At 49.2% G+C, this 26912-nt stretch overlaps 1 protein-coding gene across 1 annotated transcript in view; it reads left to right on the top strand.

Moving 5' to 3' along the window:
• LOC146349083 (bactericidal permeability-increasing protein-like) overlaps positions 1 to 25605 on the top strand; it is a 30480-nt gene extending 4875 nt beyond the window's left edge. The window contains exons 6-16 of the mRNA XM_084854583.1: positions 4954 to 5017; positions 7481 to 7544; positions 8378 to 8469; positions 10919 to 11095; positions 12725 to 12784; positions 15682 to 15849; positions 16204 to 16271; positions 16662 to 16704; positions 17790 to 17853; positions 19393 to 19469; positions 22992 to 25605. Coding sequence (XP_084710709.1) covers positions 4954 to 5017; positions 7481 to 7544; positions 8378 to 8469; positions 10919 to 11095; positions 12725 to 12784; positions 15682 to 15849; positions 16204 to 16271; positions 16662 to 16704; positions 17790 to 17853; positions 19393 to 19469; positions 22992 to 23030 — 916 coding nt within the window. The 3' untranslated portion in view covers positions 23031 to 25605. The remainder of the gene's footprint in view (positions 1 to 4953; positions 5018 to 7480; positions 7545 to 8377; positions 8470 to 10918; positions 11096 to 12724; positions 12785 to 15681; positions 15850 to 16203; positions 16272 to 16661; positions 16705 to 17789; positions 17854 to 19392; positions 19470 to 22991) is intronic.
• Positions 25606 to 26912: the final 1307 nt, after the last annotated feature.

Genomic DNA, 26912 nt, shown 5'->3' on the forward strand with positions numbered 1-26912 from the left:
TGCAGGCACAGGGCCAATGAGAAGCTGCAATTGTGCTATTCTGCCCGGCCTGCTGCCCTCATCAAGACTCCTGAGCCAGCTGTGCAATCCTGCATATGTTCCATCATTTTGAAAACACTTTAATTAGCCCATGCTGAATGGAACCAATACATAAGGAACATTAATCTAATAACTGTCAGTGCATTGGATGATCTCACAGGTTGCACGCTGTGACGAGTTTGTACGGCACTTTGAAAACAAAGTCGCTCAGATTCGTCATGAATTGGACACCATGATTAACGCAGTTCCATTGGGAGAGACATTCAGAGCACCGTCTGGTCCAGCTTTATTGGAAGAGTTTCAGTTACTGAGGCCTGAGGATGCGGACAAGGTGCTTGGCCAAGTCCGATCGACCACTTGTGTGCTTGACCCTTGCCCTTCATGGCTTATTAAATCAAACAAGGAGGGGATGTCCAGCTGGGTCCAGGAGGCTGTAAATTCCTCCTCGAGAGAGGGAGTGGTGCCGGCTGCTTTAAAAGAGGCCGTAATCAGGCCATTCCTGAAAAAGCCTAACCTGGACCCGGAGGATGTTAACAATTATAGGCCAGTGGCCAACATCCCCTTCCTGGGCAAGGTGCTTGAGCGGAAGGTTGCAGGACAGCTCCAGGCACTCTTGAATGAAACGGATTATCTAGATCCATTTCAATCGGGCTTCAGGCCTGGTTTTGGAACGGAAACTGCCTTGGTCGCCCTGTGGGATGACCTCTGCCGGGAGAGGGACAGGGGGAGTGCGACCCTGTTGATTCTCCTGGACCTCTCAGCGGCTTTCGATACCATCGACCATGGTATCCTTCTGGATAGGTTGTCTGTATTGGGAGTTGGTGGCACTGCACTGCAGTGGTTCCGCTCCTACTTGGATGGCTGATTCCAGAAGGTGGTGCTGGGGGATTATTGCTCTGCACCATGGCAATTGTGCCATGGGGTTCCACAGGGCTCTGTTTTATCCCCCATGCTGTTTAACATCTACTTGAAACCGCTGGGGGAGGTTATCCGGAGGTGTGGGCTGAGGTGCCATGAATATGCGGATGACACCCAGCTCTACCTCTCTTTCTCATCAAAACCAGGTGAGGCAGTGGCTGTTCTGAACCAGTGCCTGGGCACAGTAATGGACTGGATGAGGGCCAATAAAGTGAAACTCAATCCAGACAAGATGGAGGTACTGTTAGAGGGGAGTTCGTCTGCCCGGCTAGGTGATATTCAACCTGTTCTGGAGGGGGTTGCGCTCCCCCTAAAGGATCAGGTTCGTAGTTTGGGGGTGCTCTTGGATCCAGAACTGTCACTTGAGGCACAGGTGAACTCAGTGGCACGGAGCACTTCTTATCAGCTTAGGCTGGTATACCAACTACGCCCTTATCTGGACAGTCATAGCCTAGCTACAGTTATCCATGCTCTGATAACTTCTTGTCTGGATTACTGCAATGCGTTATACGTGAGGCTGCCTTTGAAAACGGTCCGGAAACATCAGCTGGTCCAAAATAGGGCAGCAAGATTGTTAACAGGGACTGGCCAGCGAGCTCATATTACGCCAGTACTTTTTCAGTTGCACTGGCTGCCAGTCCATTTCTAGGCCCAATTCAAAGTGCTGGTATTAACATTCAAAGCCCTTAACAGCTTGGGGACAGGTTATCTGAGGGATCGCCTCCTCCCATATGTGCCTGCCCGGACCTTAAGATCATCCTCAGCGGCCCTTCTCCGTGAACCCCTGCCAAAGGAAGTGAGGCGGGTGGCTACTAGGAGGAGGGCTTTTTCTGTTGTGGCACCCCGGCTCTGGAATGAGCTCCCTAGTGAGGTTCGCCTGGCGCCTACATTGTACTCCTTTCGGCGCCAGGTGAAGACCTTTTTATTTTCCCAGGCATTTTAGCTTTCTAAATTTTTATCTTTGCTGTTTTAAATCTGTATTTTAAATTCCTGTACTGCTGCTAGGTTTTATTGTGGTTGTATTGTTATATTGTGGTTTTAATGTTCTATATATTTTAAATTGTTTTATTGTGTGCTCTTTGGTTTTTATTTTTGTGAACTGCCCAGAGAGCTTCGGCTATTGGGCGGTATAGAAATGAAATAAATAATAGATGTTGCCCTCCTGTCCAGGGTGTGCTCTCAGCAGCCAACCCTGTTGCCCCACCCAAGTTACACTACTGGCATGACCTTTGTTCACCCAGCAGCCTCCACTCAACAACTACTCTGTGGCTCTGACAAAAGGATAAAGCACAACTCCACCATCACCACCACCAAACCCACATATGATACATGCACACAACTCCTCGCAGGACTAGCCAACCTGACCTGAATCAGCGTTTCATCCTGATCAAATACATCAATTGGTCAGACCCCGGGTATGGACCAATCATCCTACTGCAGCCTTCCACAGCTGGGTGCCCTCCAGATGTGTTGGACTAGGAGTTGTAGTCCAACACATCTGGAGGACACCCAGTTGTGGAAGGCTGTCTTAGGGGAAGTTTTATGGGTTCTGCAAGTTCATCCTGTCTAACATGTATTTGAGTCTGTTGACATTGATTGATTGATTGATTTGCTGCCATTTTAGACCTCCCAATAACCCACATTTTCTGGGCAGGTCACAATACATTAACAGCATTAAATACTAGCAATAAAACAATTAATTAAAACACTTGAAATACTCCAAAAATATTTTGTTTCAAACCTTGGCTTCCTTTGTGAAAAAGAAGAAAGCCCTAAACTGGGTATGGGAATACGAAGGAGTTACGGGGGACATTAGTAATTCTTGGAATTTGGGGTGGGTGGGTGAGATGGGCAAGGAGACAGACAGGGAGCCTGAAAAAAGGTGTTGTTCCACTCCTTTATTATTTGGGAGGGGATGAGAGAGAGAGACCTGCATCCGGATACTGTGTGATTTGTAAGCATTTAGAAAGCATGGCCTCTTCAGTTACTACTAGGGATGTCAGGGGATTCTGCCACAGATCTCAGTGAGGCTGAATGCCAGTGCATTCGGCCCCCCAAAATCCGTGGCGGAATGAAGCCCCCCCACCCCACCACCCCATGAAAGGCATGCAAAATGGAGCACTTACCTGGTGCTGTTCGCGCTGCTTTGCGAATGGCGGCCGCATCTGCGGCTGCCATTCGCTTCCCCATTTTTGCCGTGATGGGCTACATAAATACTTACGTAGCCTATCACGGCTAACGCAGGGACGCCATTTGCATCCCTGCGGAAGCCTTGATAGGCTACGTAAATGGCGCCATAGCCGCTGCCATTTGCGTTCCTGTTTTTTTTGCTGTGATAGGCTACGTAAATATTTATGTAGCCTATCACGGCAAAAAAACAGGAACGCAAATGGCGGCTGCCATAGCCGCCGCCATTTGCATCCGCAGGCTCTGCACACCTGCGAATGCACCCGGCCGGCAGCTCCACAGAGTTAGGCTGGGTTAGTATTTCGGGGGGAGGTGCGGAGCGCCTTCCCCCCCACCGCGAATCACCCCTTCAAAAAGGTAAGTGACTTTCGCACATCCCTAGTTACTACTGACCTGCAACATGTGAAATAGACCCTTGCTGTCTTTTGCAATTGGGTGTAGATCCATGGTGTTCTGAGTGTGCTACCAAATTCTGTATGGGAGACCTATGCGCAGAATCGTTTTGCCATAGGATGGTGGCTTGCAGCTTCTGGAGTGTGTATGTGTGCTGCTACCTGAGAAGGGATGCGTAGTCACTGGTGTGTCTCTCTGCATTCCTCTGCACTACTGCCCTTCTCAGGACCTCTTGAGGAGACAGCAGGACAGTTAAACCTCTGTAGCCTTGTGGTGCACAGACCTGGCCTTCCACTCCATCCAAATGGCAGCTTTGCCCAGCAAAGCGGGGCGGTGGTAGGTTAGGGAAGGTTCCTCAGAGAAGAAGTGCTGCTTGGTGCAGGGGTGTAGCAAAGATCCATTTTGACCCGCAGCAGACACCCTGAGGACTGCCACCATCGCTGTATAGCTTATGGGTGACCAACCAGTGCCCTGTTTCAGGAGGTCCAGCATTCACAAAATCCAATTATCTAGAGGCTCCTGAAGCCTCTCATCCTCATTTATTTTACTGTGTTTATTTATTTAATGTATCACATTCCTATACCATCCATTAGCCAAAGCTCTCCAGGCAGTTTACAAATCAAAGGGCTCCTTCACACAGAGCTTTTATCCTGCAATTGAGATGGCTCCTTCACGGAAGTTTGTGGGCTCTTTACATGATGCTGTGATCATTCAAGGCATCTCCTGCACTAAATGCCCTTTGTTCCATTTCAAATAGATTGCAGATAATGAGCTGTCAAATTACCCCATTGTGTTCCGCTTCCATTTCCTCCAAGAAAAGAGGAAAAGTGGGAAGAAGCGGAGCGAGATCAATGAAAGATAATGGAAGACTCATATATGGGGAGAAGGCGAGGAGGGAAGGAAACACATGTAAAGGGAGTCAGTGGTGATCCTGCATTTAAAACGGAAGCAGAAAGCCCCGTTTTAAATGAAGGATTTTAGGCTGGTGTAGAGATTCCTGAAGCTTAAAACCATAAAATACAAAAACACCTTAAAATATAACATCAAACCATAAGTTTAAAACAGACTAAAACCAAAGTAGTAACCAAGATAAAACCCAGCAGCAGTGCAAAGATCTAAAAATGCAGGAACACAATTTTTAAAACAGAAGGGCTCAAAGTTGCGCCCTGACAGCACGGGCCTCATGCACCCCTCCACGCCAATGAGGCTGCTTCAGTCATCCTGCCCCCGCCCCGCAAAAAAGCAAACAAAGAGGGGGGATGGAAGCACAAGCGAGTTGCCCTCCCTTCGCCCTTGCTTCTGCAGAACCCCTGGAGCTACTCTGAGTTTCTTGTATCTTCGAGGAGGCAAGAAATGCATCTACTTTTGACAACAAACTTATGGAGCTCTGTGTTCCCTGTGTGCCTTCCTTCGCAGCTGGCTGTACAGTCTCTTCCACAGAAGCATCGAGTCAGCGTTCAGAAGGACCATGGAAGGGAAGGTAATGCCCTTCTGGGGCTTCAAAGGCTCGTCCCTCTCCTGCCCCCCCTGCCCATTTTTTTCCACTGTCGCTAATTTCTAAAATGGGAGACACCCATGAGCGAGCCTGCCCTGGAATCCTGCCTTCTGGGCTGGAAATGTCCCTCTCGTTAAAAAAATCCAGTTTTGCTAGCTGTTGTCGCTCAATGACTAGAAATGGCGCTCTGCACATGCTCTGAAACTGGAGTTCATCTGACCGTGCTGAATTTGAGTTAAGCGTCACTGTGGCGCTACCTGGAAAAGACCCCACTGCAAAAGCAACCCGAGTGTCCCTTTGAAATTAAAGTCTTGTTGGTGTTCTGACACAGTTAGGGTGGCCACTTCTGCATCACCGAAAAGGAGGACACAGATTTGCATAAAATTTGCATTTTCTAATTTATATGCATTGGTGCAAATTTAGAAATAATAACTATAATTTAAATAGAAAAACAGTCTGTCTCACCACAGTGTTCCTGCCTGCTCGGCCTGCTGTGGATGATGGGCAAGTTACTTCCAGACCTGGTCTTCGTTCTTATGGTCCTTGATCTTTAAACCAGATTTGGACCAGACAGCCCTTCGAACAGGGGACATATTCAAGTAGAGGACTGTCCTCTGGAGCTCTTCAGGTAGAGGAGTGCCCTATGTAAAAGAGGACACATGGCCACCCCAGACAGTGTGCAGTCAGTATGCTTGAGTGAAGTCTAGAACTCAGCCCACATTTCAAGCAAAACAAGTAGGTCATACTGCACAGAATATTTCGAGGCGAAGGATTGCTGTAGAGCTTACTGCTCCTACTGCAACATAGGTTATGCTGGCTGCAGCCTTCATCACGCACTCCAGAAGCCCAGAACCATTTGCCTGGGCTTGACAGACTCGCTCTTCCCTTGACCAGGCTCCCCCCCTGTGTGCTCAGTTATGACTTCAGCAGCCCCAGGGACAAACCTGGGCCTTCTGCTTTCAAAGGTTCTTTTAGCTGGGAACATATTTGCACCCTGGGGACAGAAAGCCACTCACCCCAGTTATACGGGCTTTCAGGACCTCAGCTGAGTGGTGCGTGTCCTTGAACACAGTGGGATCTTCTGCTCTTTGCAGATGCCAGCATGCAGGCAGCCTGTGCCAAGGCATGCAGACAAGCTGTTAGCAATAATTGCTACATGGCGATCTGGCTCTGGCTGCCATGTCTGAGGGTGTCGGAAGGGCTGGAGGCAGCTGCCGGGAGGGCCCTGGGAGGTCCGTGTAGGCCACAACAGATGACCTTCCGCCACCACCACTGCTCAGACCGGATTTGGCCATGTCTGCCACCGTCTAGTGGATGCTTGAGGCCCCTGGAGCAGAGCTACTGTTTAAACTGTATATTATTGTACATCACCCAGAGTGGCTGGGTGCCTGGCCGGATGGGTGATTAAGAAATTTAATTAATAAGTAAATAAATGACTGAAGACAGTCGTACTGTCCAGTGTCTCAGTCAGGCGACGCCTCTGCCATGCACAGCCACAGGCTGGGATAAGTGACATTGTTGGCTGTATTGGAGGCATGAGGCCTGGGTTCAAATGGGTACTCAGCAGTGAAATAGGCTTAAAGGCCATGCTACTGCTTCTCCCAAATATAGAACAACTCCCAAATATAGAACAACCAACAATCTACCAACAAGAATTGCTTGGTTGGATCCAAGGCCATGGATATATGATATATTTGGAGTCTCTGAGGATGGTTCATTGAAGCTTAAGCTGTTCTGCTGTTCACTTCTCTGCACAATTGCAATGGTAAAGCTCTTCCTTTTTGTTTTGGTAAAAAAAATGCACAGTTCAAAACCTTGATGGTGCAAGAGCAAGTGGTTAGGGCAACTGCCCTTCCATGCATAAATGTATATTGCACTCCAAGCTCGGGTGATGGATCAAACTCAAACACAACACTTTGTCGTCTGCAAAGGCCCAGTCCATAGGCAAGAAATTTGTTTCAGTTAATTTTTTACCAGACTTTATCCATTCTCACTTCCCGGATCCAAACATGGACCTGAGCGCAATGCGCCGTCTGAACTCTGTACATTTCCGAGCTTGTGATGTGGTTTGTGCAACAAAAAATGTGCTAAAAAATGTGTACATTTGAAAAATGCACACAACTGGGGAAATGTGCAAAAATACACACTAACGTTCATGTGAGCAACAAGCTCCAGGGTAGAAATCGGAAAGCCTTGATGGGCTCAGATGCCTACTCCAGACATTGTCCCCAAGTTAATAAGAATTGCATGTTCCTTTCTCTCTCCCTTTCCCAGAACTCCGTCTTTCTGCTGCAGCTTTGGTTTTGAATGGGGCAGAAAAAAGCATATTAATTCATAACATAAATGCAGATTCTAAACATAAAGACAGAAATCCAAATAGGTGTCACAGCTGGGGCACTCTTGCCAGGGAGGGCTTCATTCTTATTCTCTTTCTTCCCTTTCTCCAAGGTCTGTGAAGAGGTGACCAGTTCAGTCAGCTCCAAACTGCAGCCCTTTCTACAATCTCTGCCAGGTAAGGGCAACTAATGCAGAGACAGGTAACAAGCTGAACACCAGAGGGGAAGGAACATCTTCCAAGCAGCAGGTGCTGCACACTTGCTTTCCTGCACTCCTGACCCAGTTGGTTTATCTGGACCCAAAATTGAACTGGACCCAAAAGTTGGAACTTTTGTTTACTGACCTTCCACTGTTTGATAAAAATGCCTTTAGCCTTTTGTCCTGCATTCTTTCTCCAACACAACTCAAGTTGGAGGGGGGATCCTTTCTGAGCCTCCTTCTTGCCCTGAGTTGGGACAGATGCTTCTGTTTATTTCACCAGGGCCCGCCCTACCTGTGTACTCTGAAGAATGCAGATAACGCCATCGACTTTAGAACAGGTGTGAGCAACTTGTGGCTTTGCAGATGCTTTGGCCTACAACTGCAATCATCCCTCACCATTGACTGTGCAGGCTACGGCTGATGGGAGTTGCAGGCTAAAACACCTGGAGGGCTAGAGGTTGCCCACCCCTGCTTTAGAGGGGGACACGTTTGCAGGAGAGTCTCTCCACTAAGTCTTCTTTAATTTCCTCCCTTCCTTAAACAACATGACCTCCTGACCTGAACTATTGCTTGCTTGCTTTCGACAAAGGCCAAGAACACATTCATCTAGGAGGGAGAAAAACAAGTGCCACCACCAGGCCCTCGTGGAAGGGGCTTTGAGCCTTGATGGCGCTGTGAACCACCTCGGTCACTTCCAGCAGTGCCCATTTTCCGTCATCAGCCATCAGCTGTCACTAGAAAGAGTAACTTGACTTCCCTTGTCATCAGCCCCACATTGTCTCCTCAAAGTACCTCTTTTTTCCCCAGTCACAGCAAAGATCGATGAAGTGTCTGGGATCGATTACTCCCTGGTTGGGCCTCCTGTTGCTACAAATAGTTCTGTAGACCTGAAACTAAAGGTAAGGTAAGCGAGGGAGCCAGGCGGGCAAAGGTTTTGCATGGTGGCCAGCTTCTCTGTTTGCAAGTGGAGGATCACATTTTCCAGTGGTCCCATGCAGAAAGTCAGCACTGCAGAGAGAGAGTGCTGCTTCAGCTTCAGCTGCTCTTCCCAATTTGCTAACTTTCTCCTTTCAGGGAATTCTTTTCTTGTGTTGGGGAGTATTCAAAATGACAGCCTCAGGCAGTACAGCCCATGCAGCCCTTCAGGTCTCTAACACGTCATTCAGCTGCATAGATAGACCAGGCCTCCCTCTCTTCCCATCACGCCAGTGCTACTGTGGTGAAATCAAATGTTCACCCATGTGCTTGGGGCTAATGTTGGCCTGTTAGGGAGGCCAGGCTGCCATGGAGCCCCCTGAAGCTGGCTGCCCCTCATTCCTTCTTTCTAGTTATTCTAGCTGAGGGAATAATTGAGGCACTGAGGGAGGGAGCAGGCTGGGGGACCCGAGGGGAGAAGCTCTCAGTGGGGCGTGAGGGATGGAGAGCTGGGATCCTGAGGGGAAGCTGCTGTTCCCCTGCCAGCAAAAGCTCAGGAGAAACTTCCACTCACAAGGCAAAGGGAGAGAAAGAAGTGAGGCAGAATCTGTCCAGTGGGGTGGAAGTGATTTTCCGAACACACATTTGCTGCCCTGCAGAATGGAGCCAGCATGTCTTCCTTCCACCCCGCTGAAAACTGCTGCACCAACAGGTGCCCTGACAGAGAGAACTGAGGAGCAGCTCCCGAGAGAGGCCGGCCTGTGGGAGCCTGATGCCAGGAGCAGCTGCCAATCGGTCGGAGACACACCAGAGACACGTGGCCATCCCGAGGCCCAGGCCACTCCGCCCGTTTTCCTCAGCGGCCCCTCCGCGGGTGTGCTGGGGATGCTCCTGCTCCTGCTCTCCCACCTCACCAGGTGGTACAAGCACACAGCGCGGAGGATTCACACAGGCCTTCCTGCTCAGAAGCAGGAGGAGGTTTCCATATATTGTTCTCACCTACGGCCACGTAATTCTGGAGACATGGGGAAGGGAGGGGAGTCATTCAGTGCCCCCAGCTTGCTTGTGCCATGTAAGTGCATCTATGAAACGGGCTTCCTGGAAGGAGGTCCATTTGGCCCCAGTGGTGAAGTTCTGTCAGAAGCAGAGTTTTGCCTGTACTCTTACTTTGGAGACTGGGATATACAGGGTGAGGGGAGGAAAGTCAGTTTTAGGTTAAATGATCTGAGGGACACTTGATGAAACTTGAATGTTAGTTTATGAGTCTGTAGACAGATGACAGTTTGCTTCTAAGAGCTAAAGGTGGTGTGATGAAAGCCTCCGCTGTCCGTGCTGCGCTCATACACTTTTCCTCTCCAGAGGCTGCCTCTCCTCAAACAGGCTGTACAAGGCTTTGCAGTGCTTGAACAATCAATAAATGTTAGTAAATGCAGAATTTTTGTTGTTGTTGTTGTTCAGTCGTTCAGTCCTTTCCGACTCCTCGTGACCCCATGGACCACAGCACGCCAGGCCTTCCTGTCCTGCGCTCTCTCCCGGAGCGTGCTCAAGTTCATACTCATTGCATCCGTGATGCTATCTAGCCATCTCATCCTCTGCCGTCCCCTTCTCCTTTTGCCTTCAGTCTTTCCCAGCATCAGGGTCTTTTCCAGGGAGTTTTCTCTTCGCATTAGGTGGCCAAAATATTTGAGCTTCAGCTTCAGTATCTGTCCTTCCAATGAGCAGTCAGGGTTGATTTCCTTTAGGATTGACTGATCTGACCTCCTTGCAGTCCAGGGGACTCGTAAGAGTCTTCTCCAGCACCACAGTTCGAAAGCATCGATTCTTCGGCGCTCAGCCTTCCTTATAGTCCAGCTCTCACAGCCATACGTTGCTACTGGGAAAACCATAGCTTTGATTATACGGACCTTTGTCGGCAAGGTGATGTCTCTGCTAGACCTATGCTGTCTAGGTTGGCCATAGCTTTCCTCCCGAGGAGCAAGCGACTTTTAATTTCATGGCTACAGTCACCGTCTGCGGTGATCTTGGAGCCCAAGAAAGTAAAATCTGTCACTGCTTCCATTTCTTCCCCTTCTATATGCCAGGAAGTGATGGGGCCAGATGCCATGATCTTCGTTTTTTTAATGAATAGGTCAAGGGTTAGTTTTGTTTTCCAAAAAGCTCTTCCTTAACATTGTGTTTTAAGACTGGAATTTGGAGAGATCGTTTTGCATTTTAAAAGTGATAATGCATTTGTAGAACAACCTTTTCAGCTCTAGTTAAAGTGTGGCTAGCAGGACAACAGGAGAAGCAACAGTTGCCCGGCTCAAAATTCACGCAACAGCATTTGAAGAAGGAAGCGGGGGTGGGGGCGAGAGGCCTCAGCTGGGTTGAGACAACTTCACCACCAGTCTGTTCTCTACACACATCTTCCTTTTCTGTTTTCTCTCCCATCAGGGTGAATTCTTTTCCATCACCCATCGCTCTCCTGCACCTTTCCCACCACCTCCCTTGGCTTTCCCTGTGGATCGTGACCGCATGCTTTATTTTGGGATCTCCACGTACTTCTTCAACACAGCTGGTGACGTCTACTACAGAGCAGGAGCTCTGACTTTTGTGATCACCGATGACATGGTAAGGAGGGCAGGGGCGGCGGGGAGCCGGGCCTGCAGAGCTGGCTGTGACACAGTGGGTCAGGATCAGTGGTATGGTGGAACCAGGGCTCACAGGGTCAAAGCCCATATATGCCTGCCCAAGGACCGAGATCTGCTGGAGGGGCCCTCCTCTGCGCCCCACCAGTGCGAGACATACACTATGGTGGGACGTGGGAGAGGGCCTTTTCTGTTGTGGCACCCCAGTTGTGGAATGCCCTCCCCTTGGAAGCCCAATTGGTGCAGACATTGGTTTCATTTCGGAGCCAAGTAAAAACATGGCTTTTTACCAAAGCCTTTGAGGGCTAAATGCATTCCCTAATGTAGCACACTTTTTAACTGTTTTCTTGTTTTAGGTTTTAATCGGTATTAGCTTGGTTAATGGTTTAATATGTTTTTAGCTGTTTAAATTATTTATTGTTTTATACTGTTTAAATTGATTTTATCTGTATGCTGCCCTGAGATCGTAATGATATAGGGTGGGATACAAATGTTTTAAATAAATAAAAATAAATAAAATGGATAAAGCCCCGGGGCTTTTTGATTGGCGGGGATGATGACATCATCAGCCACACGCACGTGCACTCTCAGGCCCCCCTGTCCCTCTGCGCTTAATGAATGAATGCATGCATTATAGCTTCAAATAGCTGGGGGAGGGCGGGTTTTCCCATCAGCAATATATTTTTGTGAGCTGTCCCATGCGCAAATAAAGATATGGATCAACACTGCATCTTTGGACGCTCCTTGGGGGCCTGGCTCTAGGGATGGTCATAAAGAGTGCCTGAACTTCCAAATTTGCCACTGCACTGCTGGTCATGATGCGGTGGACTCGAGCAGCAGAGTGCCCCCCCACCCACACACCCTCTCCTGCCCTGCTCCTGCTTTCATCCTGCTTCGGGCCTCAGTTTGTAAAATGAAAGGTGGCAGTACAGCACCAGAAAATGCGTCCCTGACAGGTTTTGCAACTGTTAGCGAGATCTGATGTGGCCTAGGCATCAGTTTCAGCATCATTGGCAACACATCTCCAATCCCCAAATTGTACATCATCCAAGGACAGATGCCCCAATGAAATCTGCAAACCTGGGAGACGTCTCCCCAGCCTAATCCATGGTTTCCCAGCATCCAACAGAGGGTGATGTCCCAACAGAATTTGCAGTCTCTAGGAAATTGTCCTGTCATCAGGGTTGGCTCAATCTTGCCTAAAAACCTGAGCCTTTGAATCAGGAGTCCTTAGATGTATAATTGACTTATTGTGGTTACTCTGTGCATGCCCAGAGACACTGCGCTCTTTACATATCTTCTTTGCTTTGTGTTTTGTACAATACCAGATTTAATGAACAATAAAGATGATTAATATTAAAATATTATGAATAATTTTCATAAAGAGAATTCTGGGGCATCTCGGTTCATGCTACTAACCTCTTCAACTCAGAAAACAATGTTTATATGTTCCACAGCTGAATTCTGGCTTTGACAGTAGGTTCTGCGGCTGAGGTTTAGCTAAGGCCATCAGCAGGAATACAAGAGGAAAATTTAGGGGGCTGATTTGACCGCTTTCCAAGTTGAACATTGTATCTCCTCATTCCCTAAAGGTCTTCTTTTCCTGCTGCAGATTCCCACAGAATTCAGAATCCGGCTGAACACTGCAGACTTTGAACCCTTCATTCCGCAGGTTATCTCTTTGCATTAAGCTACTCTTGTGACAGATTCCAGTAGAAAAGGGGCATTGGTGCTTTGCTGAATGATTTTGGGGGAGCGGGGAGTCTGCTAGCTGTGCGGTGGGTCTGAGCCATTCTCCAATCCCCAGTGCCCAAGTTATGAGATAATGAAATCACCTCTGTCCTCCGGGGTCACACCTAAGATGGAATTGAGCACAGATCTGTTGCAAATATGTGAAAACGAAGAATATTTATTTGTATTGTGCTCTCCATTGTCCAAAAAAAACGAACGCCTCTAAGCACCTCCCCTGGAGTTCTCACTGCTTGGAGGAAAGGGAGAGCACCCAGCAGCTTCCTGAACTGTGTTGCTGTTTAAAAATTAATTTTTAATGCTTCGTATGGATTTCAAAATTATTGCTGCCCAACTGTGCGCTGGGGCAAACAGTTGTGTTGCAAGATGACCTGATCTCAAGCCACCATTCTGGATTTATCAGAGCGAGGAGGCCCCATGAACATTGGATGGGCCCCCACCCCCACCCCCACTCCCACCACCAATATATGCAGGGTAACATCATCTGGAGGGAGGGAGGGAGGGAGGGAGGGAGGGTGCACCAGGCTTCCCTGGCCCAGTCCACACCAGGGGCCTTGTTCGTCTTTTTAAGGCTGGGAGGGATCAAGGCGATCCAAGACTAAATTAAAAATTAAATTAAAAAGGGATACAGACATCTGTATAAGAATGCATTAGTGAAACTCATATTATGAAAGGTCTACCAGACCGATTTTGCTCGTTTTTTAAAACTGAAGTTTAAGCAGTGTAGACATGCAGAAAATTTTAGAACTTCAAAAAAGTTCAAAGCTCAGGCTGTAATAGCAACAGTATGTTTATTTGCAGTGGAGGCTGGTGGCTCCAATTTCACTGGGGCTGTGAATCCATTCTGGGTTTCGGGGGAACCAGCCGGAACTCTAAAGGAGCTATCCAAGGTGCTTAACCTACTTTGAGGATAGGGTTCAGCACCTTGGATGGGGATAGGGTCCCGCACCTTGCATGGTTACTTTAAAGTTCTGGATTGTTCTGACTAAAACCCAGAATGGATTCACAGCCCCACTGAAATCAGAGCCACCAACCTCCACTGTTTATTTGCTCTATGCCACAGTCCCCTATTGCTCTACGGTTCAGTGCTGGTTTATTTGCTCCACACCAAAAACCACCTGATCTGACATCACGTATTTTCAACCTCAAACTCAAGGGAATGCTGAATGACCTTTTCAAGAAGAACATCTGTTTGTTTGTTTGTTTGTTTGTTTTCACCTTTGCCTGTTTATTTGCGTACCAGACAGATTTTGCTCATTTTTGTTTTGTTTTCACCTTTGGAAAAACAGGATTCGGGGCTGATTTTGTGTATCACGCTCATTACGCTAATTTTTGTTTTGTTTTCTCCCATTTCCCCACCTGGCTCATTTGTGCATCAGACTGATTTGGATCATTTTTGTTTTCTTTTCACTGTGTGTGTGTTTTGTTTTGTTTTAAAGTTCAGTGCCAGTTTTGTGTATCAGACCAATTTATCCTAACTTTCATTCACCCTCAATGTTGTCTTCCCAGAAATATTACAGTAGATTTATTTTAAATTTTTATTTTAAGCTTAACAAAAGAGCAATCCTATGGCCGCTAAACAGTGTCTAGGCCATCGCAGGGGGATTTGGTTTCTGGGAGGGCTCCGAGCTCCATTCCCAGAGACCACACTCCCTGCCCCTGCCGCCTCATAGGCGCTGCGGTTCTTCCCTGTCTCTGCGCTCGTAAACACAGCGCGGAGCGGGCAAAAAGGGGGCATTCCCAGGGCAGGGTGGAGACCGCAGAAGCACCACTACCATGCTTCCTCTGTGCCGTGTGGCCTCCCGCCCTCCCACTCCGATGTCCCCAGCTAGTCCAGCCACAAATGCAGGGCGGCTGAGCGCAGCAGAGAGGGTCCCCTCTGCGCTTCTCCTGCCCTGCAGTGGATGGTCGGTCGCCTCTGAGTTTGGAAGCAGCTGCCTGTCCCGACAGGGTTGTGCCCAAGTCAGTTTATTTAAATATTGCATCACTGGATCCCATCTAAATTTGTTCCCTTCGCAAGGGAACCGGCCAAACATATTTTCGCCCGATCATTCTCAGACTACTAGCACCCGTGGCGACACAGGCATTGCGCTGGTAGTTCATGGATATTACCAAATGGTGGAAGACTGGACCCGTGGTATTCAGAGCTCGTCCTCTTCACCCTCAGGCCCAGCTCTGCCCACCCATCCCCCTCTCTCTGCCCGCACGCATTAGCTCTCAGCTCGGTTCAGATGGACTCTGTTCCCAAGGCACGGCAAGCGAAGTGGTGTGTTCAGTTCCCAAGTCCTAGAAAAAGGGTGGTCCCTCTCCCTCTTCTTCACCCATTAGCCTTGAATGCAACAGCTGTCTTCTGTTGTCTGACCATCCCTGGGAGGGTGTACCCCACCTGCTGTCCCCGCTAGCCAGTCTTAGGAGGGCTGCCCACCCCCTTCCAGGCTCCCTGGCCCACACAGTAACTGACAGGTGCATTGGCAACTTCCATGGACCATGGCCTCTTGCTGGTTCCACAGGCCCAAAGGGGAGGGAGGATCCTGAGAAGTCCTGGTCACTGGGCTATTCCACAGTTTCATAGAGGATGCCTGCTTATTCTGGAGCTATGTAGGAAAACATGTATGTCACGTTTGGAGTATCACAGTGAAGTGGCCCCTTCCTTATCCAGAAAAAGCAATGACGGTGCTGCAGGTTTCAAAAGTTTTTGAAAAGTTGGGCTAATGGATAGCATTTTAAATAAACAAAGACAGCTTTATCAGGGAATCAGGTCTTCACGAGAACAGAGTGGGCTGGCGATGTAAGAATGCTGTCTCTGTTCTTCACCCATAGCTGAAAGAGCTGTACCCCAACATGCCAATGAAGCTCCAGGTCATGCCTTCTTCTGCACCATCTTTGATGATTACACCTGAAATTCTGTTGCTGACTCCTTCTGTTGATGTCCAAGCATTTGCCATTCTCCCCAGTTCTACCCTGGCTCCCCTGTTCGTGATCGGTGTGGTAAGTTCAGAACACACATGGCTGCCAGTGGTTAACATTTTGTGGCTCCTTCCAGCCTGGCCATTGTCCTAAACTTCCTTCATCTGCGTATTTTAACACTTTTTTCTGAGGATGCACACTTCAGCCTGTTTCCACCTTTTCTCCCCAACTCTCCCTTCTTAATTTTGTACATGTCCACCTGGTTTTGCAAACAAATGTCTTTTCAGATGTCTCCCCACCCCCTTCATTTTTTAGATCTCTAATGCTATTTGCAAATGTCTCCATGCCTAAGAGAATTTTAAACCATTTAGTATGATTTTTAAAGGTGTTGATGTATTTCCAAACCAGGCTCACCCTGATTCTCTTTGATTCCAGTCAACCACCATTTCAGCCAAAGTTACTGTCAACTCTACCAAGATCTTTGGGTCCCTGAAACTTGGCAGGTGAGCACTAGTGACATTCTCTACATTGGTGCTGTACCATTTTCATACCAAATATACCTTAGTTTACCTAATTAGGGGCACCAAATATTGTTACTTGGGTATTACCCTGAAAATCCACTTGACTTTATGCTTGCTTACATGCCCTGGGAATTGTGGGGTAAGATCTGGGTTTCAACACACTGTACATTTGTTATGTTATCATTTATTTCTAGGCCAGCTTTCAGCCAGAAAGCCCCCCAGGGGATGCAGACACACAAGTGGGAAAAGGATCATCGTGAGCCATTACAGTGTGGCTTGCTCAACTGACTTGGCTCAACTCATCTTACCGTATTGACTCCTTATAATGCATTTGAAAACCCATTGCTCTCTCTTTCCTTTATCCCCATGTAGGATGCAGATGTCCTTGAAGCACTCAGATGTCGGGCCCTTCTCAGTAAGATCCTTTTGGTGTCCTAAACAGCATGATCCATAGTCTTCTTGAGTAATCTCCAAGGATTCCAGAATCACAGAGCATTTCTACATGAGTGATTTAATGCACGCTCGTGATTGGTCACTCATGGGAGTTTTCGGGTCCATTACATGGCGTCCTCAACACCCAGGACCCCTCCTGTCCTTTTTCCGGTTTACTCTGTTGTAACACAACACCCCACCCCACCCAAATAATCAGCTTTCATTGAAAATGAAAAATATAGAAAGCTTCGGGAAAGCTGCCGAGAAAGGGCGTTTTGTTACGTTCCTTTTCTAAGGAGCCAGTCCTCATCATGCAACAGAAATGGAAGCAAAATGCTCCAGGGGCTCCTGGATTTTGCTTTAATGTAGAGGTGCCCATTGCCAGAAGTTCCAATACTCAGAACAATGAATGGACCAGGACTTACCTGTCTTCTCCCATGAGCCCATTCTCCCCAGTATCCTCTCCCAGCAATTTAGAGGGGGACACAATGCTTTCCCAGTCCTCTTGGTGGGAGATTCAGGACAGAGAAATGGAAGTTCTTCTTCACATGGTGCATAGTTAAACCATGGAATTCAGTACCACAAGATGTAGTGATCGTCACCAATCTGGATGGCTTTGAAAAGGGGATTAGACAAATCCCTGGAGGAGAAGGCAACAGTGGCTACTAGACATGATGGCTATGTGCTACCTCCAGTAACAGAGGCATAATGCCTATGTACACCAGTTGCTGGGGAACACGACTGGGAGGGTGATGTTGCACTCATGTCCTACTTGTGGGCTTCCCATTGGGGCACCTGGTTGGCCACTGTGCAAACAGAATGCTGGACTAGAGAGACTTTGGTCTAACTCCGCATGGCTCTTCTTATGATCTTATTTCCTACCCAATGGCTGGGCATCGCTCAAGTAGCAATCCTCCTGGGGTAAAGGCCAACGCAGATGTGGAGTCCCACAAATGTAAGCTGTCCTGCTTCAGGGCAAAAGCATCAGGGGGGATTAGTGAACACGCTGCCCCCTTCCCATCCTTTTAATCTTGATTTCCTATTTCTGCTTTCTCTCCCAATGCCCAGGTACAAATACTAGAAGTCCTCATGAACTACCTTGCTGCAAGCATCCTTATGCCTCAAATTAATGGTAAGGACTTGGTCTCATTGCTGTGCAAAGTGCATGATTCTAGCCTTTATTTCATTCATTATCGCAACAGCTCTGTGAAGCAGCCTCCATTATGGCCATTTCACAGACCAGGGAAGAGAGGCAGAAAGATTCGCTTTCCTTGGGCTTCCCAGAAGGTCCCTGGGTGAGGTTGGAGCCCAGTGCAGAATTTGGTAGGCATCACGAAGGATGTGATATTACACATTCCTTGAAGAGAGCGAAGGTGCCACTATTTGTATCTCAAAGAGGGAGCGGAGGGCGGAAGGAGAGAAGGCTGAAGCACATGGGATACTGTCCCAGAGCCAGGGAACCGTCCACAGTGTCAGTGCCTGGCCAGTGGGTGCCACGAAGGAACGTTGCAGTGAAAACAAGATGGAGACTCTGATCAGTCTGGAAGGCAAGTACAGTGGACAACGGGAAAGCAGCCTGATTCTGGCTCCAGCCCTTCCACATCTACTCCCCATTAGCTCACTGAGGACTAAACAGGGGTGGGGGAATCTGGCGCTGGGCATGTCGGAGAAAGGGGCACGCCAGAGAGGATACGCTCTCCTAGTGAAGAAAAGAGAATCCAGCCTCTGCTTGGTTGCCCAACTGAATCAAGCAGTTTTGCATGTCAGTTTTCCAAGTTGCGTAGCCGCTCCAAATACTGTCCAACTTCTAGTGAGCTCCAATGGTTTGAAACTGGCCAAGTGTCCACTGTTCCCTTTCAGCTGCTCAGACCCATCACCTCCTCTGACCATTGCACCATTTGCCCCACCCACCCCTGGGCTTCATCTACACCCCTGCTGAATTCCCAGTTTCACAGAGTTGTCTTTTCATTTCAGTGTCTGTAGCAATGTCCTACAGGCCATCTGGCCGTGCAATTTCAAGAAAACTCCAAGCCCAACTCCAGATGGAAGGAGCAGTAAAATTATTAGGGAAAGAGGAACCTGGGATGAGAGTGCACAGTGGGATGCTCACAAAGCATTCTGCAGGAAATTGAGTCCATCAAGAGCAGGATGAGAAACGGCAGGGTGAATCCACATGTCTCCTGTGGCCCCATCCAAGCAGGAGGGAGGCTTGGCATCTGCTGAACAGTCACAACCCTGACTTTTGTGTTGTTTTGTTTAAAGCAAGTTCCTAGTTCATATAGTTACTATATAGATCTTTGGCTATGGGACAGTACAGAAATGTAGCAATAATACAATAATATAAATATATACAGATAGCTGGGAAAGTGTGCAGCTGCCCATGGCTGTGAGGAGAGGCTTCAGTGCTCTGAGTAGCTCCTATGGTCTCCCCATGGGTGGGAGAGATGGAGACAATTTAAGAAAAAAAAATCCAACAACATTTGAGTTGTTTAATTGGCATGATATATTTCAATTGCAGAATTTGGCTTTTCTTATCACAGAACTGCAGGGAGGGATTAATGGAGCCCTGGTGTATACACGTTCCGAGTGGAGGCTGTCATTCCTCCACTCTGCCACCATCTGACTGACCCTTTTGCTTCATTCCATGACCTCCATGAATTTTATATTCCAGCACGACTGGCCAAGGGATTCCCCCTTCCTCTCTTAGATGATGTGCAGCTCTCCAACATGGTCTTCCAGCCTCACCAGGTGGGTGATCCATTAGCACATTTGCAAAAGAAACTGCAGGCAATCAGGGGCACTTCCACAATGCCGATACTAAAAGCAAAGTGCAGGAAAGGCCCCCTGAAAAATCAGGAGAAGCCCACACTGACGCTATCCCCAGAAGGCTCAGCAGCCCCACCTGCAGGGCACATGTCCCAAGTAGTTGTAATGCTCAATGTGAGGGATCTCCCAGGATCCTTTGGAACACTGTAAAGCATGCTGGGAGAAAAATCCCAACAGGTGTGGGATGGGAAACCCTCCCTGACTGCCATGGGCCTCATCTGAGACACTGGAAACAGAAAATCACAGAGTCCTTCACAAATAAATCCAACCAGAGAGTGCTGGGACAAGTCACCTGGTGCAATGTTTGAGTGGACAAAGGGGAAAATACCGCCGGCGTGGCTTCCAAGCAGATTCTGCTCTGTACCACTTCTCTTTAAGCGCACAGTCCACCCGGAATGCCAACTGAAATGAAAGGCCAACAGTCTGGGGCTGCGCCAAATTGACAAGAACCATTTCTCAGGCTTTCCATCACTCTCCAAATAGGCTGTTTTGTTTTGGCTGTATTTCAGTGTGAGGCAAAATTATTTGTGTGGGGAGAGAGCTGGAGTGACCACCATTGTGTTTTTTTCACAGGAAGCCCTGTTCTGAAGCACTTTTTTTGAATTTAGGGGATTTCAAAATGGCTGCCACCATAAAAAGATGGCTCCTTTGCCACTCAGTGGGGGCCACTGTGATAGTGGACAGCAGTTGAATATCTAGGGGAAAAACACACCCCTTTGCAGAGTGGGCAGATCGAAGCAGTCTTGTTAAAATTAGGAATCACAGTGTGCTGTTTTAAACCCTATTTTAAAGCCTGTCCTGACTTACCAGGAAAAGCATTTTAATAGTTGGATTTCTCCTTTTTATATGTAAGAATGTCTTGTAAAAAACCTAAAGATGCTATATTCAAAGTCCCACCGAGTTCAACAGGATTTACCCCCAAGTAAACCTGGGCCCCGTCTACATGAGCCTTTTACTTGGAGGCAGCTGCGAGTCGAGGTGCCTCGGGACAGGTGACATAGTTGCCACTTCACAGCCATCCGTGGTTTTCTTCCAGAAAATGCGGATTTCCAAGGAGGCATTTTGCTGCAATTTTTTTGTTTGCTGCGGGTTTCCCTGCGGTTGCGAGCCGTCTGTCCCTTCCCTGAACCGACTTCATATTTTGCGGCAGGCGTGTTGTAGGCATGCGTAGTGCCTGAGTCTCTCTGTGATGCCCCTTTACTCCCCTGTCCCTTCACAGCTGCGCAGTTACAGAGGCACAGAGAGGCGTTTTCATCTGTTTAATCACACTTCCACACATTTTTGCAGCTTCATACCTTCGCAACGGTTGCTTTTAGACTCAGTGCCCGGGGCCGGGAGGGTCTTGGGGGAGGACCAACTTTGCTCTAGCCTCCATAAGAGCGATGGGTAGGTATGTACTGCTCACACAAACCATCACAAGAGTCTCGGGCTGGGGAACTGACAAACAGATGGCATGGAAATGAAGGAGCATAGAACACCCATGTTTTACCTAACAAGGGACGGAAAGACACAACAGAACCCCCAAAATACAAAACAGCCACTACGGTGTCGCACCCCCATGCTCACGGGGCTGCACAGCTGCGCATTTAAGTATAATGGCAAAAAAAATGAGGGCATGGCAGAGTCTGTTAAGGAAGCCCGCAATAAATCACGAGTGTATCCCTGTCCTGCGATGCTGCGCAGTTGCGACAGGGTGGGGGTGAAAGCAGTGCCATGTAGTTGGGGCCCTGCTGAAGCGAACTGATTCTGAGAAACAAAGTTGTTGGAGGAAACATCTCATGGAACTGAGTCTTCTTGAATTACTGGAACATTTTTTTTAGCCAATTGCTGTTTCTTCCCAGCTGACACAGGAATAGCTGAAGCAATTCTCTGTAGCATCTGCTCCCAGGTGAGCAGAAGTTTACCACTCCTGGATTTCTGGTCCAGGAGGGATGTGAGGCCGTGGTCTTTGCATTAGATGGCCAGATGCTACAGAGAACTGGTTCCTCTCCATAGTAAAAATGCCACCTTGCAAATTATTGGTTTTGTTCACTTGCTGCTTAAAAGCGAACACAATATGATCTACTAAAAATAATGTTCAGCCCAAGTGGGGGAGATAAGAAATTGGCATGGGGGTTGCCTCAGAGGAATCTTTAAGTCTGTCCAAGCACTATGCAAGTGCAAGATCAAGGCCGTGCCCTGGGCATCCTCAGTCCTTCCTCCCTCTTTCTGTGGCATTGGGTGCTTCCCCCTCCTCACCCTAAGAGGGGGTTGCACTCAGCTGCCAACAAACAGTTCGATATTCATTTATAATTAACATCTTTAGCACAAGCCCAGGAACATTTTGGAAGTTCTCCCAGAGCTTACAGCATCTCCTGTTCAACCGAGTGGAAATGTCTGTGTGGGATTTATTTATGTAAAGCACCTTTTCCCTGCTCTTCAGCTGAAAAGGCTCCCAGACTGAGAGCACATAAGATCAACAACAACCAAGAAAGTTCCTGTCTGCAGGCTTACAGTCTAAAAGGCACAACACAAAAGGAAAAAGGAATGAGGAGGGAAAAGAAAAACAAGGAAACATGGGAGCCTAACCACATGTTACATTAATTGCATAGCTAGTGGGCTATATTTGAATTTTTAAAAAAAAAAAAACTGTTAAGCTCAAGACCACAGAACATGGGGAGGGGAGATTTGGCACCAGTGGAAGCTTTGTCCTAATGCTAATTGTTGTAGACAGGAGGGGATTTTCACATGAATCGCAGGTTTGAAAATCCCGCTTGCTTAAAAAAACAAACAGACATGACTGCTAGCTATGCAATCCAGGTAATTTACACCTTGGCCCTCAAGCGCCAGTTCTTAGAGTTACAAAGTTCTTCTGCTGACCAGCTCGAATGGAAACAGCTGATGGGGAAGCCAAATGGAGCTGCTGAGCGGATGGAGCGGCACGGCAGCCCCATCTTTCCCTTCCCTGCAGCCAGGTGGAATGGCTGCTGCTAGGTGACTGGATTTGCCCCACACTGCACGCACCCACAGCCTGTTTACATCCATCAGGAAGCATCTGGACTCACACTGAGAGGGCTGGATACCAAGGGAAGCCACAGATGTGTGCTTCCCTCTGGTGCACAGGCAGCACCTACTCAGGGCGCCTTGCACTGCAGTCCCTGCGCACGTGCTTGGTAACTTGGAGATGTCACCAGACCAGTCCACACTCCCAGATTAAAAGGGTGCCTCCAAGTTAGCCTCAGCAGCCTTCCCACCCTGGTGCCTGCCAGGCGTGTTGGGCTGCAACTCCCAGAATCCCCCAGCCGGCCATGCTTGTAGTCGAACACATCTGGAGAGCACCGAGGGTGGGGGAAGGCTGGCCTACAGAGGGGCAGACAGGGCTGGAGAGCAGGAAGGGTTTTGCTCTTCTGTTGCTGTTGGCCGAGGGGAGATCTTTCCAACTGCTGCCCTCTGGTGCCTCCTCAGGATTTCCTGCTCATTGGAGCCGACGTTCACTATGGTTAGCGAAGAGGCAGAAGGCAGAAAGAAGAGAGGAGGGACCAAGGCGCAAGGACACATCCTGCTCTTCCGCCCGCTTCTGCTGCTAGCTTTGCCCTTTGGATTCGAATGAAACCCCTCCCCAGCAATGTGCCCTGGACCAGCCTTGCCCTTCGTGGCAGGTACGTTGCCTTCTTCGTTCCTGTCCTTTCTCTGGCAAAGGGCTCCTTCTCGGCCGTGCTGCTGCACGCCGGTTTCCCAGGCACGCCCGCGCCCAGGTGGACAGCTACTCCAGGGGTTTCTTTCTTTTGGACTGCTGGAATGGACCCCAGAGGCTGCGGCGTCGAAAGTGGGCTCTCTCCCCCAGGCCCTCGGTCCTTGCACAGGCACTGTGCTGCGCTTGAGGGAGGCTTCAGGCTTGCACTGAATGAGCCACCGGGCACCCGCCCGGGAGCCTGGACAACCGAGATGTCTCCGGGGTCTCGTGGCTGGGCTTCAGTGGCCGCACTGTGAAGATGCCTCAAGACACCTCCCTCAGGCGCTTCAAGTCATCCTGACTTCTGGCACTCCCTTTCCGACCAGTGGGGGTGCAGCTCCAAATGTGGCCTCCAGCTTAGATGGCTTCATGTCCATGGAGGAAGAAAAGCCCTCAGTCACGCCAGCTGAGTGAAACCCCCATGTCCAGAGGCAGTCCATCTCCGATCACCACCTGCTGGGGACAAAGAACTGGAGATGGCCATTGCCTTCATGCCTAGTTGCGTGTGGGTGTCCCAAATGGCTTGCTGCCCCCAGAAACAAAATGCTGGGCTAGATGGGCACCTAGCCTGATGAAGCAAAGCAAGTCTTTTGTTTCCAGGCACTTTTCCCTGAGAAAGTACAAAATGTTCACTTCTTTAACATGTTTTGCCTTTTACTCAAAGTTGGTACTTGTGGGTCTAGAATTGCCTTGTGACTCCCCACCCCCAATCTCCGGAATTGCGCAGGGCCAAGCCCACCCTGGGTTTCCAGAGATGAATGGTGGCTGCCTGTCTTGCCTGAGAACGTAAGCTGAACCCCTGCAGGGCTGGTTCCATGGTCCCTCGAGCTCTGCTGGCCCCGGGACCCAGGGAAAAATGCCCACCAGCCATCCCGCATTCAGGTCAAATCCAGCTCCCTGGAAAAGGCTCTCGCCTGCCTGCAACCTTGGCGGGCCGCAGCGCTCACAGAGAGCTGCTCTGGGCGTGTGCAAAGCCCTGAGCCCTGGCACTGGCTGGCAGTTCCCGGGCAGAGCCTGGTGAGCCCTGGACGAGCCCAGTCCTGCCCGAAGTCTCTTCTGCCGCCTCGGGGAGTGTCCACCCGCATCACCCTGCCAGGCACCATGTCTGGGGCACAGGTGACTGGCCCCTCACCTGCCGCCTTCGAAGAATGGCTCAGCAGAGCTGCGGGAGAGTTTTCCCGGGATGGGCACCTGTGCCCTGACTGGTGCCGCCCCACCCATGAGCATGCTCCGCTCAAGGGGGCCAGACATGCGCGTGGTAGTTCTGCCTTCACATAGTGAGGACGCGAGCCTCCGTCCCGGGCTGGACCCCCGTCGCTTCTGGGGAGGAGGGAGATCGCCCAGCGCGCTCCCCCCGCCGCCCTCCTTCTTCCGGGCCCCGCCACAGCCGCCCAGCCCCCTGGACACTGCTTCCACCCTCGCCACTCTCGGCAGCGGGACTCTCGTTGAGGCCGCCCATGCAGCTTCGCGCCTTTGTGAGGACAGATGGGCAGGATGCGCTCTCCTCCCCGGTGTGGCACTTCTGGATGATATCAACACACCATAGAGAGTGGAACTTGAGAACATCAAGAGAGCCCCGCAGGATTGGGTCCATCTGGCCCATGATCCTGCCTCCCACAGTGGCCACCCAAGTGCTGTTGGGACTGGAGGCCATGCTGGCAGGAGAATGCTGGGTAGTCTAGAGGGAACCAGGCTGGAGAAGGCTAGCATACAGCATCTGACTTTACACTCAGCCATTGTGGCTAGTGGTTGTTCACAGACCTCTCCTCTAAGTCTTTCCTTAATCTAGCCCACCCTTCCCCAACCTGGCACCTTCCAGATGTGTTGGACTACAACTCCTATCATCCCCAGACAGCATGGCCATCTGGTGACCCAAGTAATACTAGATTATGATAGAGGGGCAAAAATGACCTCAGTCCAAAGAGAGCAGTTTAAAATTGGAATGTACTGCCCTTCCATTCCATTTACAGGTATGCAGAATCGAAATATTGTTCTTGCAGTCTCATCCTGTGCACGTTTACGCAATAGTTTCCTGTGAACACTGAATCAGCGGGGCTTACTCCCATGTCATTGTGCATGCAATTGCAGCCTCCTCAGCAGAATGTCTGAAAGCAGCCAGCTTTTCCAAAAACGTTCTGGCAGTCATTTAGCATCTCCCTGAGCTTCCCATGTGCTTTGTTTATACTGTCTTCTTCTTTTTTAAGTCCTTTGGACTTTCAATAAATCTGGGTACCAAAAATCAATAAACATCTGAACATGCTGAAGAGCTAGCAGAATATCTGAAGGGGAAAAGGTGGCGTGTGGGGAACCTAACAACAAGCAATTAAAATTGTGGGAAGAACACACACAACGTGACTGATGGATATTAATGGACAAACGTTTATTAGTCATCTTGGGGTTGCAAAACTAGCCCAGGTGAGCCATTTCAGTAGAATCTTTCTCTCTCCCAGACTTTCACTTTCAGTGTCTGAGCTGGGAAGGCAAGAGAGTGACTGGAGCAGCCAACCAACTCTGGGGTGGTCAGTCACAGCCCCCGCTCTCCTACATGCTCCTTTTACTCTAACTGTTAGACACCCGCCCCCGCCTCTCATGAATTATGGCCACATGGTCAGTTTAGTTCAGCCTAGAGAAGCCTTCATGGAAACTTTCCTTCTCATGCTCCACAATTTCCCAGGAGGGCAGAAGGAGCCATCGACCATTTCATGGCAGTTCATCAGACCCAGCCTCCCCTCGGCCCTCCTGCCCTTTCGACACATGATGTTCCACCAATTAAGTGGTAGCCTTTCAGGGAGCCAAAAACAGGAGTTAATGACTGTTTCCTCTCACCTGTCCAAGAAATGGCACAGCCATTTGTCAGCTCCTTGGCTGTGATTTCCCTGCAGTGACAAGCCTTCTTGAATTCCAAGGAGATCCAGGACGTGTGTGCTGGGTGGTGGTAGTGGTGGTGGTATACGTTTGGCACATGCCAGCAAGTGGTACACATAGTATGCACCCAGGGACTGAAGATACTCAGTTAACACAGTGGTGGAATATTTTGTTCATCACTACAATGCAGTGGCTCTTAGGAACAGGCAGTGGTGGCTGGATAGCTCCTTTAGAGTCTAACTGGTTCTGATTGAAACCCAGAGCGGATTCACTGCCCCACTGATATCGGAGCCACTGAATGACCACTGGTGACATCCCAGCTCCTATTCATGTCAAGGAGCCTTGTGCAGGAAAATGTCAGAGGACTGTGGATCTTAACAGCAGCATTTCATGAGCAGCCTGAAACCTCCGTGTTCAAAGGGGTTCCAGTTGCCAGAAGGGGCAAGCAGTGAGGGAGGACATCTGCAGCTGCATTTTTTATTGCATTATGCCTCCAAGGAGCTCAGGGAAGAATACACGGTTCTTCCCACCCCTATTTTATCCTCACAACAACCCTGTGAGGCAAATGGCAGACTGAGTGTGACTGGCCCAAGGCATCCATTGACAGCTTCATGGCTGAATGGGGACTTGAACCCAGGTCTCCCTGGCCCTAGCCCGGCCTCCTAGCCCCTGCACCACACTGGCAGTCTCCCACCAGCCTGTAGCATTCATGCTTTGCCTGTAGCATTTCTGGATGTACCTGTCTGGCTGCGTTCTGGTCACCACACCTAAAAAAAGATATCACAGAG

The sequence above is a fragment of the Heloderma suspectum genome, chromosome 4, assembly GCF_057233095.1.
Source record: "Heloderma suspectum isolate Gila_16-S chromosome 4, 16-S_ref, whole genome shotgun sequence".
Lineage (NCBI taxonomy): Eukaryota > Metazoa > Chordata > Lepidosauria > Squamata > Helodermatidae > Heloderma > Heloderma suspectum.